Raw genomic sequence first — 20,840 nt, 5'->3', positions numbered from 1 at the left:
ATGCCTGCTTCAGCTCCTGCCATCCCCCCAGGGAACCCTGTGCCCATTCAGTTCCAGCCACCTTGCTAGGGTGCCCTATGCACAGAGCACTGTGGGTCTCCCTCCCACCCACCCTCCAACCCCTGCTGCCCATTTTGACTTCATCTACCCTGCCAGAGTGTTACATGCCTGGAATGCCCAGAGCTCTGAGCCTACACTGGTTACAGCATTAGCCAACCAGCTAAAGTCACAGACAGTCTACACCAGAGATATTCCTACACCATGCCAGTATTTCAAGTCTAGGAGAAACAGCTGTTCTGCCTAATTCACAGAAACATAGAAAGTCAAACAAAAGGAGGCAGAGGACTATGCTCCAAAAGAAAGAACAAAGCAAAATTTCAGAAAAAGAAATAAATGAAACCAACACCAGCAGTCTACATGATAAAGAGTTCAAAGAACAGTCATAAAGATGCTCACTGAACTTGAGTGGATAAACTCAGAATTTCAACAAAGATACAGAGTATAAAGAACCAATCAAAGTTGAAGAATGTAGCAGCAAATGAAAAATATAATGGAATGAATCAACAGTAGATTAGAGGATGCAGAAGAAAAGCTCACCAATCAGGAAGACGGTAATGAAAAGCATCCAAGCTGAACAACAAAATAAAATAATTTTTTAAAATGAGGATAGGTCAAGGGACTTCTAGCACACCATCAAGTGTACTAACATTATAGGAGGTCCCAGAAAAAGGAGAGAGACATCTAGGTCCAGGAAGCAGAGAGAGCCCCTAATAGGATGAACCCAAGGGTATCTACACCAAGACAAACTACAATTAAAATGTCAAAGATGAAAGAATCTTAAAAAAAAAAAAACTGCAAGAGAAAGCAATAGTTACATGTAAGGAAAACCCCATTAAGCTATGAGCTGAAATTCTGCAGGCCCAAAGTAAGTGGTAGGATATAGTCAAAGCGCTGAAAGGAAAAACCTACAACTGGGAATATTCTACCCAGCAAGGTTATTCAGAATAGGAGAGTGTCTCCCAGACAGACAAAAGTTAAAGTTCATCACCACTAAGCCAGCCTTACAAGAAATGTTAAAAGGACTTTTTAAGCTAAAAAGAAAAATCATAATTAGAAACTTATGAAAAGAAAAAACTTCTTGAGTAAAGCAAACATACGGTAAAGGTAGCAGATCAATCATTAATAAAACTAGTGTGAACACTGAAAAACAAAAGTAGTGGGGCCACTGCGTGTGTCACTCGGTTGAGCATCTGACTCTTGATCTCAGCTCAGGTATTGATCTCAGGGTCATGGGTTCAAGCCCGACATTAAAAAAAAAAAAAAAAAAAAAGACCACAGTAGTAAAATCATCAGACATTTCTCCAAAGACAACATCCAGATGGCCAACAGATGAATGAAAAGATGCTCAACAGCACTCATCATCAGGGAAATGCAAATAGCCCCAATGAGGTATCATCTCACACTTGTCCGAATGGCTAAAATAAAAAAACTCAAGAAACAAGTGTTGGCAAGGATATGGAGAAAAAGAAACCTTGTGCTGTTGGTGGCCTTGCAAACCGGTGCTGCCACTGTGGAAAATAGTATGGAGGTTCCTCAAAAAGGTAAAAATAGAACTACCCTGCAACTCAGTAATGCACTACTGGGTATTTACCCAAAGAATAAGAAAACACTAATTTGAAGAGATATGTGTACCCCAATGTTTATTGCAGCATTACTTACAATAGCCAAATTATGGAAGCAACCCATGTATCTAGCAATAGATGAATGGATAAAGAAGTACACACACATACACACCCCAGAGTACTATTCGCTCATAAGAATGAAATCTTGCTATTTGTAACAACATGGATGGAGCTAAAGAGTATAATACTAAGCAAAATATGCCAGTCCCAAAAAGACAAATACCATATGACCTCATTCATATGTGGAATTTAAGAAAACAAATGAATAAATGGGGGAAAAAGAAAAGAGACAAACCAAAAAACAGACTCTTAACTACAGACAACCAAGAGAGAGTTACTAGAGGGCAGGTTGGTGGGGGGAGAGACAGGTGATAGGTGAGGGGGGTTAACAGTACATTTATAGTGATGAGCACTGAGTAATGTGTGGAATTGTCGAATTACTATTATTATATACCTGAAACTAATATAACACTGTGTATTAACGACACTGGAATTAAAATTTTTTTAAAAAGTAGTAAAACCGATTATATCTAAAAATTAGTAAAGGGACTAATAAAATAAAAGATGTAAAATATAACATTAATATGTAAAACATGAAGAGGAAGAGGAAAAATGTGCTTTCAGAATGTGTTTGAACTTAAACAACCATCAAGTTAACACAGACTGCTATAGAATTAGGATGTTACACATGAACCTCATGGTAACCACAAACCCAAATCCTTTAACAGGTACTCAAGAAAAACAAAAAGAAAGGAATCCAAGCCTAACACTAAAGAAAGCCATCAATCACACGGGAAGAGAGCAAAGGAAGAAATGGACAGAGAAGAACTATTAAAAACCCCAGAAAACAAATAACAAAATAGCAATAAGGCCATACCTACCAATGATTACTTTAATGTTTATTTATTTTTGACAGAGAGAGAGAGACAGGGCATGAGCGGGGGAGGGGTAGAGACCAATGATTACTTTAAATGTGTATGTCCTAAATGCTCCCATCAAAAGACATAGGGTGATTGGATAAAAAACCAAACCCATCTATTATGCTGCTTATAAGAGACTCACATCTGATCTAAAGACACAGATTGAAAGTAAAGGGATGGAAAAACATATAACCATGCAAATGAAAGTGGAAAAAAAAAATGAGGGTAGCAATACACTTTAAAACAAAGACTGTAACAAGAGACAAAGAAGGGCATTACATAGTGATAAAGGGATCGATCCAACAAGTGGATATAACAACTATAAATTGTAAATCCAGGAACACCTAAATACATAAAGCAAATATTAACAGACATAAAGGGACAAAATAACAGAATACAATAATAGTAGAGGACTTTAATTACTTACTATTGATGTAAGGATTCCACTTACATCAATGGATAGATCATCCAGACAGAATGAGCTCCATCCCGGCTCATACTCTTTCTTTCTCTTTCTCTCCCTCAAGATAAATAAACTTAAAAAAAAAAAAAAAAAAAAGGTACAACATAGGTATGTTATAGTCCATGGTATCATAATAGTGTTGTGTGGTGACAGATAATAGCCATAATTGTGGTGAGGATAGTGTAATGTATGAGTTTTTGCATCACTGTGTTGTACAACTGAAACTGATTTAACATTGCATGTCAACTATACTTCAATAAAAAAAAAATGAAAAGAAAAAAAAGTTAAATGATCTAAGAAAACACATTTGATCCTTCCTTAACATAGTGATTTGATCCCTTTACACGAGACTGTAAATAAATTATCTCCATGATCTTCAAGGAGGGGGATTCTACACCTCTGTGTGCAGCATGTTGCAATGGATAACAAACTTTACGTTCTAGACACTGTTCCTCATATATAAACTAAATGTCTCTTGCAGAATTTTGTTTTCTCCTTCATGGAACTTTTTTGGGGGCAAGCTCTTAAAAGTCATTTCTTCATATTCTTGAAAACAGTTCTCAATTAATTCCAGGTCCTTTTAATCCTTCCTCATGAATGCCATCTGACTGCTCCTTATTCAGATTGGTATTTTTCCCTAAACCCCCTTCTAGCTTCTCATTTTCCTAAAATGTACTGCCCCAGAATATATATACTGTCCAAATTCATTACTTCAAAACAACAACATACTTCCCACCTCACAGAAAGATACCACAAAATAAAATCTTTCGTGTCTATGTTATCTTTGAAGTACCATCTCAGAATCTTATCAAATACCCCTCCCCCCTTTTTTTATTTAACTGACTCCCCAGACTCCTCCTTTCCTCTTAACTCCTTATCTGTGCACTATTAATCATTACATGCTAATCACTTATCTAACTTTTTCACTAAAGAACTCTAATCCCTATTACACATTGAAAGGGACTCATGCCTCTGTTCTAGTCCTGAAATGCATAGTAGTGAATATTAAAGAACACCACAATAAACAAAATAAATAAAGCCCAAATGACTACTTCTACTTAAAAAAAAAAAGTAATACACTCCAGTTGGTACCTAACTATGTGTTTTATGTAGGAAATACCTTTTTTTTAGATGTTTATTTATTTTGAGGGAGAGAGGGCACGAGAGTAGGGGAGGGGCAGAGAGAAAGAGACAGAGAGAGAATCCCAAGCAGGCTCAGCACTGTCAGTACAGAGCCTGCCGTGGGGCTTGAACTCACCAAATGCAAGATCATGACCTGAGCCTAAATCAAGAGTTGGCCACTTAACTGACTAAGCCACCCGGGTGCCCCAATGTAGGAAATACCTTTAAAATAATCAACAGAAAATGTGATTGGTCATAAGTAAAAACAAAAAATTTTTATGTTTCAATTTATTTCCTTCAAGTGCTTTTAAGTAGGAATAAAAACCTCTAAAAGTGACACTAAAAGTATGGCTGACCACAGTCTCTATGCTGGAGAATATAATTAGAAAAAAACGACATAATACTTTGCAATGTACAAATCACAAACAAGGAAGGAAGCTTCTCTTTAAAACTTCACTGATTCAAATCTCTATTCTGAAAAGACAGGCAGCCTTATATAGGTAGTTCTTTACCATATGGTAAATGGTACAACAACAAAAGCAAAAAGCCAAGTGGCAAACTGCATCTTATTGAAAGGACCTTTATTTAGCTGACAGCTTCACATATGCTACACCTCAAAGAGAATGCAAGTCAGGTTAGAACAAGTACCTTCCACTTGTTATTACTGAGCTATCAAACATCTGGTTAAAAGAATTATACACAGTAGCGAGAGGACTCTGAAAGTCTGACAACTGAAACAAGAGAGATATTTTTAATTAGAAAGTGGCATTTAAGAAAAACTCTTATAGCCAAGGATTTAGAGCTGTACAAACTTTTTTTTAAGGTTTTATTTTTAAGTAGTCTTTACACCCAATGTGGGGCTCTAACTTACAACCCCAAGATCAAGAGTCACATGCTCCACTGATTGAGACAGTCAGGCACCCAAAGAAGTGTACAAATGCTTGATTATGCCTGAGAAGTCCCCTCTAATTGTGTCACTGGTTTGTATCCTCTCAACAGTGAAAGCTATATAAAGAGTTAAAGCTGTGGTTTAGTGAACAGTAGAGCTAAACAACTGAGGGAACTCTGTTATCCATCTCGTGCAGTGCAATAAAAGTCAGTAATGAACCTGAATTTTTAAATGGCCTTCCCCATCGTGGTACCTACTGCTTTACTCATTGCACTCATTCACACTGGAGAACACATAATGCAGATCTGGAACACTGGAAATCGTGATACAGTCTGGATTATCCTTTCCTGAATAATCTGGGTGAAATGTGTGAAAATCACATAGGCACTTGCCTGAAGTAATATAGCACAAACATCCTTTAACCTTGCCCTCAAAACTAGGAGAGAATCAACAAATCTTAGAGTTTCTCGCTGAGTCTTTATCACTGATTTCCAAACTCACAGAATCAAAACTGGTAGGCTATAAAATGACCCTGAACAACACTCCTCAAAGTCAACAGTCTTAAGAAAAAGCTTTGAGAATGTCTATGTGAATAAATGTCACCAGAAAGCATGGTTTGGGGTTGGAGGAAGGGACAGGAAGTGAAAAGCCACATACTTTTCTATACCTATCAGATTTGAGAAATTACTGGGTTCACACAGAGTTCTGTTGCAGTAGGGAAACCTGTTCTGCTGATTACCACGCATAGAGGTGATGAACATGCAGAGACTGCTAAAAGATAATGCTGGGCTTAAAAGAAATGTTTAAACACTCACTCTTATCCTTCAGAAGTTAATGCTGGGAAGGAGAAGGTAAGCAGCATGCACAGGTACTTGGCTTGTCACTTTGCCAGTTACAAGAGAACAGATAACTACAATACTTGACCCTTGGGGGGCTTAGAATAAAACAAGAACAAAAGTCTTCTGGAACAGATAAGGTATGTTTATTAATAATGGCCTGGGTAAGTGTAGACTCTAAAAGATGAAGTTTACCTGCATAGTCTTATTTTATAAGCCTATACCACTCACTTAATTTCCTCAAGTGTGATTTAGTCTCAACCTATCCACCAAGTTTTCTTTTGACAGCTGAAGTACCTGAGGCTTTGGACAGGGAAAGGGGCTTATCCAGGGTCATACTGGTTAAGAATAGTGCTAAAACTGGACACCTTTATCACAAAGGCATCTTGCTTACCCGTCAAGTCTTGTTATTCCTTTCTTCCTGAGTAACAGTTGTTATTTCATCCACATTTTATCTCCTACTAAAAAAATGAGTTGGGATTTTCCCTCCTTTTCTACATGAACAAGTGTTAAATAATAAGGATTAAACCAGAATACCTGTCTGTTCACACGCACACTCAAAACTGAAACAAAAGAAAGCTGTGACCAGTATGTAACACAGTGCGTCAAAATGTCATCTATTTTCAGAAATTTGAGGGTTCACCCAAACCCAAGGCATTTTGCAGAATGCACCTCTCAGATTTTAAAAAGAAATTTCTGGTATAAACTTTGAAAAGGAATTTTATCTGTATAATTCAGGGCTCCTTAGCATGTAAGTAATTAGGGTTTCCTATTTAACATAACTCTTTTTTCACCTTGCTTATTTCTTATTAGGGAGAATGAAGAAGAATATTCAACTCTGTCAATGACTCTGTAAAAACATTTCTGTAATCTGTGGCCCCTGGCTTCCTCCCTGAAGTTAACAAAACACACTTAGGCACAGGGAAAGAACCAAAAAGCCATCCCTGAGGAACAGCTTTTCTTTTCCCATATATATCAAAATGGACTGGGTCTTAGGCAGAGGTACTACTTCATGGCACTTTCCTAAACTGCTGGTGATGTTTTTATGTAGACAGGAAACGTGGCTTTACAACTGAAAAGGAATTCAGATACTTTAAAATGGGTGGTGGGTAGGTTTCTAAAGTAGAGCAAATGAATTCATTTCCCTTGAAGAAATGCCAGTTCTTTTCCCCACTTATTCCCTTTGTGGCAAGATCTCAACTCCTGAATCAAACATATGAAACATCAGTGATTTCCAAGTTTGTAAAAGGATTTTTTTTTCTTTATGAAACTAACTGGTTGGTCTTTAACCTTTCTGTGAAGTTGCAGCAAGTGTTAACGCTATGGTGAGGCCCAAGTGACTTTCTTAAGGTCACACAGTCAGTAAGAGATGAGCAAATAACCCAGAAGAACTCCCACTAGTCCACACTTCTAACCACTATACCACACAAACTCACATGTCTGATTCATTTTAAGAACTGAGTATACCTTATTATTTCAAAGGCCCAGTTGGTATATGCTCTTCAAATAATTTCTGAAATCTGTCATTACAAAATAAAATGTGCTGATGAAAACTGACAAGTCTATTGTTTCTAATTCATCTTTTCTCTATGACAGCCAAAAAGTACCTTCCAACACCATTAAGTAATTGAAAACTTCAGAAGAAAGTTAAGAAGTGCCTTGAAGCAAGCAAATCCTAGCAGACATAGCTCAATCAACTGATTCAGCCTAGCCCTAGCACACTAATAATTGCCCTATAATTAACTATAGCGGTTCTCAATTCTGTCTGTACAAATTACAATCACTTGGGTAACTTAAAAAATACATATGCAAGTCCCCATCCCAGACCACCAATGAATTAAAATCTTTGAATCAGGTATTGATATATTTAAAGAGCTTCCAATGTGATTCCAATGTACAACTAATACTGAGAACCACTGTAAATTTCTCAACTGTATAAATTTGTGCAATTCTGATTATGTGTTACACTTGTTACTTACACAGTTGGAAGAAACTAAATAGCAAGGGAAATGAGATCTTTGCATAAACAGCTATATAACAAAGTTGAAGCTAATACAGACACAAAGGATGGTCTCATCTATAGGAATTTATACAAGGAAGATGTTTCTACTCTGGGACGTTAAGGAAGGCTTCTAAGGAGGCAGTGACATCTAAACCGGGCCTTGGAGGCTAGGACAGACAGATCTCAAGAGGAAAGGCATTTTAAACACAGTTCAGAGTGCTAACAAAGATGTTTGTAGGGGGGAAACAGTGGATGCAATTTAAGAACACAGAAGAATAAGTTGTAGAGGCAGTCTGGGACCACTTTAAGAGAGCCTCGAATTTCAAGCAAAATTACATGGTAGGAATTGGGGCATCACTAGGTTTCTGAACAAAGGCCTGCCCTAATCGTGAAATGATTCTTAAAGGCGGAGAAACGATGGACTAGTCAAAAGTAGAGACACATCGCAAGGAAACCTGTTTGGGAAGGCTCTCATTGCAGGAGTCTAGGCAAGTAATGAAAGCCTGATGTAAGTCAGCAGTACTGGGAAAGGAGAAAAACAACTGGGTAAGAGAAGTTACAAAGGCAGGACTGAGCAACTGAGTAGATGGGAAATAAGGGCAAGAGAAGCACCAACTAGTCAGCTTTCAATTCTGGATAATTACAAAGATGGAAATGTCACCAAAAGAAATAGGGGACTTTTCAAAGATGAACTCAAATCTCAGATTTGACACTGTGAATTGCCTGAGGGATATCCAAATGCAGATGTCCAGCAAAAAATAAAGTTTTGTCTGCAACCTAAGAGAAATGTCAGAGCCGAAGATACAACTTTGGGGGAAGAGATACAAGTAATGTTTGATTGGGATGAACAATTTTCTTCCTAAGATAACTCCATTATCCTTTACCAATTATATTTGTGATTTCTTGAACCTTTCACCGGCACTCTTCTGAATCTCTTGCATCCTTAATTCTCCTATTCATGGTAACTATAAGCTGAGATCAATGGTACAGCTGGCTTTCTCCACACCTACAGCAGCATGGCTGACTCCCAACAACTGGGGGTAGGGAGTGGCAGGAAGGAGACTGGTAACACTACAAATCCATGATCTCTGGCCACTTCTGAACACTCAGTGTCACTTGTCGATTTTCTCTGGCCCTGGGATAGGTCCTGTTCCAGATCCTCTTAATGACTACTCTGGTACCACTATTTTCACTCTACTCAACCATCATCTCTTGACTCTGAGAACACAACCTCATATCCTAGTTCATGAAAAATGAAGTTGTCAGGCATGATTAACAGTCTCTCCCTGCTACTTACAAACTTATCTACAGCCACATTATTCTTCACTTATTTTCTTCCATCTATTTAAGCTATTCCATCTGCCTGTGACCATGATCCCATTTCTTTGTGCCTCCTCTGTGACCCTATTCCATGGTATATATCTACCCCTCCATCTCATTCTCAATTTCAGATTATTTTTCTTTCCTGGCTCCTTCTCCACACCCTATTAAACATGCTTTAGTGTCCTTTCAAAACAAATTGTTCAATTTCTCTCCTACCCTTATCATAAAGTTTCTCAAAAGAGAAATCAACATTTGCTGACTCTACTTCCTCATCTTAATCTCAGATATAAAGGATTATGTATTTCTTCCAATTATGTAAAGAGTTTTTTTTTTTTCCAAATGTACATTTTTTCCCCTTGGGTAAAGAATACATATCTATTCCTACTTTTAATGTACAGTTGACCCCTGAGCAACATGGGTTTGTACTACTACATGGTCTACTTATACGCATATTTTTTTAATATAAGGTATATAGTACTGTAAATGTATTTTCTCTTCCTGATGATTTTAATAATTTTTTCTCTCATTTTATTTTAACAGACAGTACATAACACATACAACAAATAAAACGTGTTAATCAACTGCTTATGTTACTGGTAAGGCTTCTGGTCAAGAGCAGGCTATTAGGAAAGTTTGGGGGGGGGGGAGTCAAAAGTTTTATGTGGATTTTTGACTAGAGGGGGCAGGGGTCAGTGCCCTAGACCCCATGTTGTTCAAGGGTAAACCATATATCGTAATGTATAACCTTAGCTGCAGAGAATTTGTTAGTGGCATTTAATTTTATAGTTTTGGGAACTGGGAGCATGTGAAAGTTCTGTAAATCTCTTGTCAGATGAGCAACATATTTCTCTGCAATGAAATTGTTAAGAATACTAGTTATAACCTGGTGATTGCTTTATTCTTACAAAACATTTTTTGCAGTGTAGCTGATTTGCCACTCACTATAATTAAAAACCTTCATGTGATAAACAACATCATAATGTGGGGCCCGAAAAACTCAACGGAAAAAAAAAATCAGTAAATAAATAGAACTCAGAAATAATACAGGTAATTCAGTTACTAGAACACGGTTTCACTTCCACAGAAATCGTAGGTGTTCACCAAGCAGTTTGCAGTAGTTTTCTAGGTACTTCTGCTCCACTGGAATATTCAGTATTAAGACTTGTCTATTTTGATATGTCCATGTTTTAAGACAGAGTATACCTTTTCTAGTTGTACTAAAATGAAAGAAAGCTAAGTCTCAAACTCCTCATTCAAAATGGATAATGGATCAACACAAACAGTAGTAATATAATATCAAGACTCGTTTTACCCTTTGGCCTTAAAATCTTCTCTAAAGCTTTATAAAAATACTTAAACACGGAGTAAAATGGAAACATTTGAATTGTGCCTCCAAGAACTATGTTACTTTGGTGTTAACTAGAACTATCAGAATGAGAAAAGTCAGAGGCAGGAAGAATATTAAAAAGGTGTTAAGTCTCTATAATAAACAATCTACACGGAAGTATTGAAAGACAACAGAGGAAAAACACACTAGGCAATTAGGATCTTGAATTTAACAAACACTCGATACACCTGGGAATAATCATTTTTTCTCCTTAAAACTTTCATTCAAGTATGCAAGATTAGTTAATAAAATACATTCATAAAGCTAGTTAAAGAAAGAGTTTGCCTCTAGAGTAAAATTTTCCATTAGGACCCATTAATATTTGATAAATTCTTCCAATTCAACGAACAAATACCAACATGTAAAACATTTAAAGAATTCTCCAGAATTGTGTCTGTGATGCACCAAATAAAGGATTTAGTGCCATGCTATACTTGATGATTAACTGCTCTATAACTGATTCTTCTATTTTATCATTTATCAGTCCACAGAAGATAAAAGAGTGAGTTCATGGAAGGTAATTGAAAAGCAGTATTTGGAATCAATGAAGTTTTTAAATCAAAGAAACATTTAAAAAATTTAAATGTTCACTAATTTTATAATTATAGGAGTTAAAAAACAATCTCATGTTTATATCTAGCTTTGTTTTTCATTAATTTTATTCAAGATTTTATAAAAATCTATTTGCAAAAAAGCAATGCTAGATTTGGTTAAAAGTAGCAATTATTTTTAGGCTAAATAGTCACATCCTTATCAGACTACCCACCCTGGAAAATATGAATCATTACAGAGACACAGGGTCACTGTCCTTCCTTTCACCCATAATCGTAAGCAACTATTTTGTTTTTCCTGTGCAATGCAATTTTACCAGTGCTACCAATTCTGTGTTTAAGTACATAACATCAATAATAATTTATCCAAGTCTTTCCTATCCCTCCATTCATTTGCTTTATTCTACAATTACTCACTGAGTACTTCACTTAATAAGTGCCAGATTGAGATGTCGAGTGCTTGGCACTAAGGAGACAAAAGTCACCTAGACACTGTCCTTGGCTGAAGGAGATTATGTTTTGGTAAGAAAACAGTTTCAAATTCACCTCACTTACTGTAGGCACCTTTCCAGGTTTACTACTGCTTACACATTGTCCAAACAAAAATGTCTGGATGAAGGGAAAGCCTCTTATTTTCATTTGGAAACATGTCTCTGTGTGTGTGTGTGTGTGTGTGTGTGTGTGTGTGTGTGTGTGTGTGAATGAAGTACACGTGTAAGTCCCCAGGAATGATTTGTGGATCGTGAAAGATGAGAAGAAAGGGAAGGTAAAAATCATGAATATGAAAAAAAAGTTAGTCACCAGAATTAAACATAGTGGCTGTATTTAGGTCAAGCTTAGAAAAGCTGCCTTAAATTAATTCTCCTAGGGAAGATCACTGACCTGTGGTGGAGGGGGATAACAATCAGAGCAAGTAATGGAGCAATAATACCCATATGGGTTTTGGAAGAAGAAATATATAAGGTTTGGTTCATTCACTTTTGTACAGAAGCAGAATGTTAGCAAATATTACTCACATTCAAGGCAAGGAGAGAGAAACATGTGGAGGAAAAAGTGGGAAAGAGAGGTGGGTGACAGGGTTTAGAGAAGAAAAATTAATAGGCAAATTTGCCTTTGATGACATTCCCAGTTTCTTCATGGGTTGTATCCTGTCAATTACCCTGTATCTTTTTAGTATTCCCAATTCTGCCTAACATCTCCTTGCCCCCTGCCACCAACATGCCCAAGCCTCCACTATCCTGAGAAGTCTTCTGAAGATTTACCATGTCATATCAGGTTATAGTTGCTTCCCTTTCCTCTTTTGGCTACCATATGAAAAGAATGGTCAACATATGCTACAACTGTCTACTACAGCAACCCTTGCAATCTGGTCTCAATGCCTATCATTCTAACAAAACTGCTTTCTTGAAGGTCACCTACTTAGTTGCCAAAGCCATAGCCTTTTTTTCAACAGAGGATAAATACCTGGTTCTCAGAAACGTAGTTACCACTTCTTTCTTAAACCTCACACCTGCTTTGGATTCCTTGACAGTGTTCTGGTTGGATACATACCTTTCTGAAGTACATTGTGCTGAGGAAAACGCACGCATTTTCAAGTCAGAAGGGTCTGAGTATGAGTCCCAGGTGTGACCTTGGACAAAGTATGTGTTTTCCAAGAGTCTGTTTCTTCCTCTGGGAGGTGGGACACCACTATTGACCTCACTGGATTGTGAAGATCAAATAAAATAACGTATGTAAAGAACCTAGTATGGTGCTGCCCATAGCTGATGTTCAAAAATGCCCATTTTCCTCCTCTTTCTGCTATCTGTAGTGCTTAGGCATCCTTGGCATGGATGCAGCTGTTCCACAGGTTCTATCTCATCTTGGCTCCACATTTAACACCTTCTATCTCTGCCAAGTCACCATTTCTGTGCTTACTCCAAAATCTAGGTATCTGATTTTCCTTACCACTTTTTTTAATGTTTGTTAACTTTTTACAAAAATGTGACAAAATGATTTGCAACAATGGGAACTGTACAGCTGGTCAGGTGAGCTTCAGAGCTGCATTACTTTAGGATCAACTTTGCTTATTTCCACCAGGGTCCCTCCTGGGGGATATAAGTATCCCGAACCCTTATAGTTGTGGTTCTTCATCCAAAGTCCAGCTCCTCAGTCATGCCTTGATTTACTGAATAGGCCACTTCTCTTTCCACTTCAGAGCTGGAGGCATGAACTCCGGAAATGTGCCCATGTAACATGCAAGTGAGACAAAAAGCATCCAGCCAAGCACGATCATGACAACAAGTAACACAATGTCTAAGACACAATTGTACAGTGAAAGGCTATTCACCAAGATTTTGGCAAAGGAGTGTGCTCGTGAAACCCTCAGTTGGTAGAGGTCTTACATGTGCATTCCAGTTCTTGGTTCCAAAGGATCCACAATGCCCTCCTGTACTGCTTCTCCTCAGGTCCATCCTATTCCTCTCCTTACAGATGTACCCAAGTTTCCTTCCAGCAAACTGTGTCGTGGCCCCTGGGTGCTAATGCCTTTCCCACAGTGCTCAGGGTCCATGCTAGGGTGCTGGTCCAACTCTGGACAGAGTGGCCGCTGAGCCTGGGCATTGGACATGGGTGAACTCCTTATCATTCTTTAGATCCAATTCCACATTTTCAACTACCTAACTGGGGAACCACCCAACTAAATAATCTGCCTGAACCCTAAACTGAACAAGAATAGTCTCAGTGCTTGAAGAGCAGGTATTGAATCACATGAACCATCTCTCTCTCTTTCTTTAAAAATTTTTAAAATGTTTACTTTTGAGAGAGAGACAGTGTGAGTTGGGGAGGGGCAGAGAGAGAGGGAGACACAGAATCTGAAGCAGGTTCCAGGCTCTGAGCTGTTAGCACAGAGCCCGATGTGGAGTTCGAACTCATGAACCGTGAGATCATGACCTGAGCTGAAGCTGGACATTTAACCGAGTGAGACACTCAGGTGCCCCAAATGCACCATCTCTTAAAATTAGTTCCCCCTACCCATTCCCCTAAAGGCACCAGTATTTTCCCAGTCATCTGTCTTAATATGGGCATACTGAGGAGATACTGAGGGTTTGGTTCTAGACCACTGCAGGAAAGTGAGTATCACAATAAAGTCAAATGAATTGTTTGGTTTCCTACTGCATATAAAAGTTATGTTTACACTGTATTGTAGTCTATTATGTGAAACAGTATTATGTCTAAAAACATATACACCTTAATTAAAAAATAATTTAAAAATGCTATAACCTGAGCTTTCAGTGAGTCATGATTACTGATCATAGGTCACCATAGTAAATATAATAATAATAAGTTTGAAATACTACGAGAATCACCAAAATATGACATAAAGACACGAAGTGAGCAGATGGCGAGCTGTTGGAAAATGGTGCTGATAGACCTGCTCAGTGCAGGGTTGCCACAAACCTTCAATCTGTAAAAAATGCAATTAGCTGCAAAGTGCAATAATGTGAAGCCTGATAAAATGAAGTGTGCCTATATTTTGACATTGTTTTTTATCCACCTCCCACATTGCTAAAACTCGTCGATTCTCGAGTTGTAATGTCTCTTATCATCTACAGGTCTCTCCCATTTAATTCTCACTGTAATCATTTTAGCTCACTGCCTCATTGCTCTTTGGTTAACTAGGCTGTTACTAGTGGAGTCGGAGAAAATCAATTTCATAAATGATGTGGGCAAGAGTAAGAATGCACGAGATTAAGGAAAAGCACTGGAATCACTGACAGCACACTAGTTCTTAAAGAAGTTTGTCCAGTGAATGGATGATAGTCTGAGGGGGTCAGTGAGGTTAAGAACAAAGGATAAAATTGTTTCTTCTGTTTTGTTTTTTTAAGCTTTAAAGAGGAGTAAGCAGTTGTAGGCAGGAGGGAAGGGGTCAACAAAGAGCAAGGAAGGATAGTTTCCTAATTAACCTCATTCATACATTCACTCATTCACTGCCAGATATTTATTGTGAATCTATAATTAAACACAAAGCTAAGTGTATAATGGTGAATAAAATCAGACAAAGAACCAGCCCCTAAAATCTTCAAGTTGAATGAGGGAGGCAGATTTTAATCAAGTAGTCAGGCAATTAAAAATAAAATTGAAGGGGCACCTGGGTGGCGCAGTCGGTTAAGCGTCCGACTTCAGCCAGGTCACGATCTCGCGGTGAGTTCGAGACCCGCGTCGGGCTCTGGGCTGATGGCTCAGAGCCTGGAGCCTGTTTCCGATTCTGTGTCTCCCTCTCTCTCTGCCCCTCCCCCGTTCATGCTCTGTCTCTCTCTGTCCCCAAAATAAATAAACGTTGGAAAAAAAAAATTAAAAAAAAAAATAAAATTGAAAACAGAACAGTGTAGGAAAGATAAGTGCATGGTGTTATAAAAACAAAACAAAACAAAAAACGAAACAACAAGAACAACCCTATTTGTAAAGATATCTGCTCTAGTCAGGGAAGTCAAGAAAGATTTCTTGAGGAAGAAACACTTCCTCAAGTTCTAAAAGATAAAGGGGAATTAACCAAACGAAGAGGGGAGGGAAGAAGGTCCTGGACATAGGGAACAGCCTGGGTCCTATGGTGAGAGAGTGTGATGAGAAGGGCTGAAAGAGGGTCAGTGTGCTGGGAAGGAGAAGAACAAGGTAGGGTGGTGTGAGGGGAGGCTGGAGAAGAAGGGGCTGTACTGCACAGGGCCACATAGGCCACAGTAATCAGTTTTTCTTTAAGAGCAATTGGAAGTGGATGAAATACTGGTGTAGGGTAGAAGACAATCAGATGTGACTCTAGATCTCTGCAAGACTGATCTTCCTAAAGCACGGGCTTCATGACAGTACTCTGCTCAAAACTTAAAACATTACTTTCGGGGCACTTGGGTGGCTCAGTGGGTTGAGCGTCCAACTCCAGCTCAGGTCATGATCTCACCACTCGTGAGTTTGAGCCCCACGTCAGGCTCTGTGCTGACAACTCAGAGCCTGGAGCCTGCTTCCAATTCTATGTCTCCCTCTCTCACTGCCCCTCTCCCTCTCACACTTTCTCCCAAAAATAAATAAATGTTAAAAAAAAAAAATGACTTTCACTCTCCACTGAAGTAAGTTTATCTGCCATGAAAAGATCTATCTCTGTAATAGACCCAACTTTCCAATCACTCTTTCCAGTTATTTTGTACTCTTCAAGAAATCCTTTTGCTTTTTGTTTTGTTTGTTTTTTTTCATGCTAGAAGTACCTCCAGAATGCCCTCATCCTTTCATTTCTATTTCTTGACACCCTTTCTATTTTGGAGGGTCAACACAAAGCCTGCTGCTATGAAACTTTCTTTTTTTTTATTAAATCTTTTTAGTCCAGATCTTTAGTCTCTTTGGAACTCCCAAGTCTATGCTTCCTTTTTGCCCATATGATACATTTAACTTTTTATTGTACACATTCATATCCCCTTTTATTGTACACATTCATATCCCCTTTTCCTCAAAATCCAGTAGGCTGTAAAGTCTTTCAGTGCAGAGGCTTTGTTTAACCTTTGTATCCCCCACAGAGCCTAAGAGACAGTCTTACCAGAAGCAGCTGCTCAATAAACATTGTCTATTTTTAAATTCATATTTCTAACTATTTGGAACCTTTTCAATTATTGTGTAGATGCCAGCTTCTACACTAATTTATAGTTACAATGCTACAACAAAGTGTGGGTCTCATTTCCTTCTCTGCTATATATGGGTTCTACTTATGTTGATTGTCACGGCATGGTATTAGAGACATTTAAAAAAAAGACTAAACCAACTCTTTAGAAGAAAAATCAGAGCTACAAGGGCAGGTGCTTATCAATTCTTTAGCTAATAATAAGATGATATTATCTCAGAGAAGAAACTCGGGTTGCCCTAGTTCAAAGAAGATTTATCAATGAACACTTGAGATCTTTTCATCAGTGAATAAAAAAAAAAGTAGGAAGTAAAAAAGGAAAACATTACTCTAGAACCACTTTAAACATTTCCTTAAATGTGATCTGAACAAAGAATTCGAAATTCTCACATCAAAGTTCTTTCTAGACATCCCTATTCACTGACAGCACTTATTCCCACATAAAGTGTAAAGGATAATAATGTAGAAGAGGGAAAAGAGGTCCATAGATTGTAGTGATGATTCTGTAAGCATAATTAGTTTTAAAACATATTTTTACATTAAAATAATCAGCTTACGCATTTTATTTTGCTTTTCACTACTGTTAAGTATAATGCTGAGGTACTAAACCACTCCATTGTTTCCTTTTGTACAGGGCAGTTTCCTTAGCTTTGATGAAGAAAGCAATATAATGTCAGCTAATATAATGTCACTCTGAGGTAGAAAGACAGTAAAGGAATCCTGGGGGTGGGGGATGGGGGGGTGTGTTCCTCCCAGTGACTTAAATGAGTGCTCTGTAATCTTTCCACAGAGTGACTAGCCATATCACTCAAAGCATTTCTTTGGCAAGTTTAATGACTAAGATCATTAAGTAATAATACTGAGGCAGTGTTACTATGGCTCTATCAGCAAAATTAAATTGCTTCCTACACTAAATATACTCATCCTCACTGTCTCCTTCAGTAACCTTTGGCCTATTGCGTTAGAATAATTTCTTACATATATTATCTCATAGTTGAATTCACACTGCTAAGTTCATTTAACCCAGATATAGCCTAACCTCTCATTTTGCCAACAAGAAAAAAAAAAAAAAAACCAGGATATAATCCAGAATGAGACTGAATTTAGGGTTTTAAGAGGCCCTTGTGTAGCTAAAGGTAGTCTGTATGGTAACAAAACTACATTTATTAAAAATGATTAATAAAAATTATTTACATACATTTAAATTGCATTTACTTTTATCCTAGGCACAAAGTTAAAGTCCCAAAATCAAGAGGCAGATGAGGCTATTAAGGAATTCTAAGAAAAATAAAATAGGTAGAAAAGAAGAACATACCCTGAAGAAATGTCATTATGGGCTTTCTACTTCATAACTATTATCTAGGAAACTGAGATAAAAACTTTGATTATAAAAGACTATGCCAGCCAAATAAAATAAAATGTTTTTCTTATAACAGATGGTTTATGTCCTGATAATGTTTGTATTTAATGCTTTAGGATTACCTATTAATAAGGAAGCAGGGATGCTTTCCATTGATATTTCTAATTCAAAGCAAACAAGTTCTTTGTAACTCACTTTGTAGTGATATATTACATACAGGTTTGTTTAAAGGGCTGGGCTATAGTGACTTTAAACTTTATATCTAAATCCTGTTTGTGACAAACCTATAGAGCAGCTTTGTAGATGAGGGTTGGAAAAGTTTTTCTTCATAATTGTTGTTTATGCAACAATTCTTTCAGAATAGTGGCTTTAACTTTTTTTTTCAATGCCCTAGAACTGAAATGGAACCAACCAGTGGTGTCCATATGCAACCATGATCTCACTCTTACAGTGCCCAACCCTGAGGCTGGGGTAACAGTGTCCTAAAGCCTCTTGACTCCCAGCCTCTCCTGGCTTGTCCTCTCAGTGAGCTCATTCAGGATGTCAAAATGTCACTGACAGATGTGGAGACTGACTCTGCAAGTCAAGGTTGTGACTGGCAAGGGCCAGGTACTGCCTGATAGTTGCTGTCACCAATGTTCCCACTGCTGCTGCTTGGGATGAGGAAGCTAGACAGAACACCCTTTTGCTATGGATCCTTAGTGAACTGTGGCTTGAGGTTGGGGACTCTCAGCTACTTGTGGATAAAAACACTAACCATTATAAACTTGCCAAAATTACAAGGAATTCTGAGGGGAAAAATCACTGAGGAAAATAGGCTTTGGTTAAAAATTTAAACAAGTATTTTTTCTTTAGAAAAGATCTGGATTCCTAAAGTTACTTCAATTTAAAAATATCTCTCAGCAATAAATATGTGGGTGGGGGGTGTTTTAGAAATAATCTAATTATTGTTTAATCATCAGTAAACAAACACTTAAACTTCACAATGACAATGGTACTGTGATAGTAAACATCATAAGATAAACAAATCCAAGATTTACACAAGGGAAAAAAAAAACAAAAAAAGAATTTTATGGATACTGAAGAATCCAAAAATATGCCACCTGTTACGATTCAGACATTCAATTTACATGGTCTCATATTCAACACTATGGTCATTCTGGAAGCAGGGGGCGGTCGTAGGTAGTCATTTTGCATATTAAGTAGAAATTCCCAGAACACAAGAAATAGATATTACAAGTCCATGAAGGTCTAAAATCAATCAAAATGTGCATATTTAAGTTTTGGAAAAACTGTTAATGTAAGCCTCTAAAATGACTACTGGCTTTGAGGCAAGAAGAGAAGACCTTTATAGTTCAATCTATGGAGCCCTCATACATTGCCAGTGGAAATGTAAAACACTGAAGTCACTGTTCCACAGGCTAGCAGTTCCTCAGAAATTAAATAGAATTAGCATATGATAGTAACTCTATTTTTAGGTGTATACACAAGAGAACTAAAACATGTTCACACCAAAACTTATACACAAATGTTTGTAACAACCAGAAGGTACAAACAACCTAAATGTCCATCAGCTGATTAATGGATAAATAAAATGTAGTATATCCATAAAATGGAATATTACTCAGACATAAAAAGGAACAAAGTACTGTTACATGCTACAGTGTTAATTAACTTTGACAACACTGTGTTAAGTGAAAGAAACCACACACAAAAGGCTACATATTATATCATTCCACCTGTATGAAATGTTCAGAATCCATAGCGACAGAAAACAGATTAGTGGTTACCAGGGGATGAGGGAAGAGGAAATTGGGACTAAGCTAACAGGTATGAGGGTTCTTTTTGGAATGATGGAAATGCTTTGGAATTAGACAGTGGTGACAGCTGCATAATATAACAAATATACTAAAACCCAGAGAATGGTACACTATAAAATAGTGAGTTTTATGTTATATGAATTATATCTTGATAAAAATTCAGTTAAATATAAAAAATTCCATAATTATATGGAAAAAAAAGTTATTTCAATGATCTTCCACTATATGGTCTTAACTACTCAGAACCAAATGTTAGAAGAAAGGCCTTAGAATACTTCTGAGAACCAAAAAATTTCTAAGGAACTACGTCTTCATTTTTCATGGTATGCTCACAAACTTCTCTAAGGAAATTAGTGATGGGTAGGCTAAAAAAAAAAATCTGCTGAGGCAAAAAGCCTTAGTCACATCTTTCTATTCATGCCTGGTACCCTAGGGAAGTGACTCTCCTGAGTGTCTATGTGTATGATGATTACCTAAAGTGGCTGCCCATATCCAGCGAAGGCTTTTGTTTAGTGATCATGGTCAAGTTGAGCTTGTTTAAATACCATTTCTCAGGACTTACATGCTACTCCCTTAACGATAGGAATACTGAAAGCTTTTAGGAGGAATATACTATTGCATGGTCTCTGCCTAGGAAGTGGGCCATAGTTCACTGGAAACAGACAGTTCAGATAAATAAAATGAAAGCAGACATTTTTGGAGATGATCTTGAAAGCTTTCCATTAGAGAACATCAAGGGCATAAAACTAGGAAGAGCATGTATCCATGTTAGATTACCAGAAGTCACTCTCTACCTTCTCTTCTTTCTAGGTAATAAAAAGTATTCATCTCCTTCATTAGATAACCA

At 37.5% G+C, this 20,840-nt stretch overlaps 2 protein-coding genes across 4 annotated transcripts in view; both read right to left on the bottom strand.

Annotated features, from left to right (window-relative positions):
- Positions 1-20,840, bottom strand: part of RPAP2 (RNA polymerase II associated protein 2) — a 98,675-nt gene that overhangs the window by 13,224 nt on the left and 64,611 nt on the right. The window contains exon 12 of one of the 3 annotated variants that reach the window (XM_045036185.1): positions 2,799-3,138. The exons of the other annotated variants lie outside the window; for them this stretch is intronic. Within the exon in view, the coding sequence (XP_044892120.1) occupies positions 3,018-3,138 (121 nt within the window). The 3' untranslated portion in view covers positions 2,799-3,017. Of the gene's footprint in view, positions 1-2,798; positions 3,139-20,840 lie in introns of those variants that run through there. 3 annotated transcript variants of the gene reach the window in all.
- On the bottom strand, positions 10,071-15,396 carry SPTY2D1OS (SPTY2D1 opposite strand). The gene has a single exon (XM_045036191.1). It carries the CDS (start codon positions 13,448-13,450, stop codon positions 13,340-13,342), a length of 111 nt encoding a protein of 36 aa, XP_044892126.1. The 5' UTR covers positions 13,451-15,396; the 3' UTR covers positions 10,071-13,339.

The sequence above is a fragment of the Felis catus genome, chromosome C1 (assembly GCF_018350175.1).
Source record: "Felis catus isolate Fca126 chromosome C1, F.catus_Fca126_mat1.0, whole genome shotgun sequence".
Lineage (NCBI taxonomy): Eukaryota > Metazoa > Chordata > Mammalia > Carnivora > Felidae > Felis > Felis catus.
The sequence above is the reverse complement of the archived record's forward strand: the minus strand, read 5'-3'. Positions and strand labels throughout refer to the sequence as shown.

Coding starts and splice junctions, on each gene's coding strand:
- SPTY2D1OS (XM_045036191.1), bottom strand. CDS start 13,450: ATGATCGTGCTTGGCTGGATGCTTTTTGTCTCACTTGCATGTTACATG.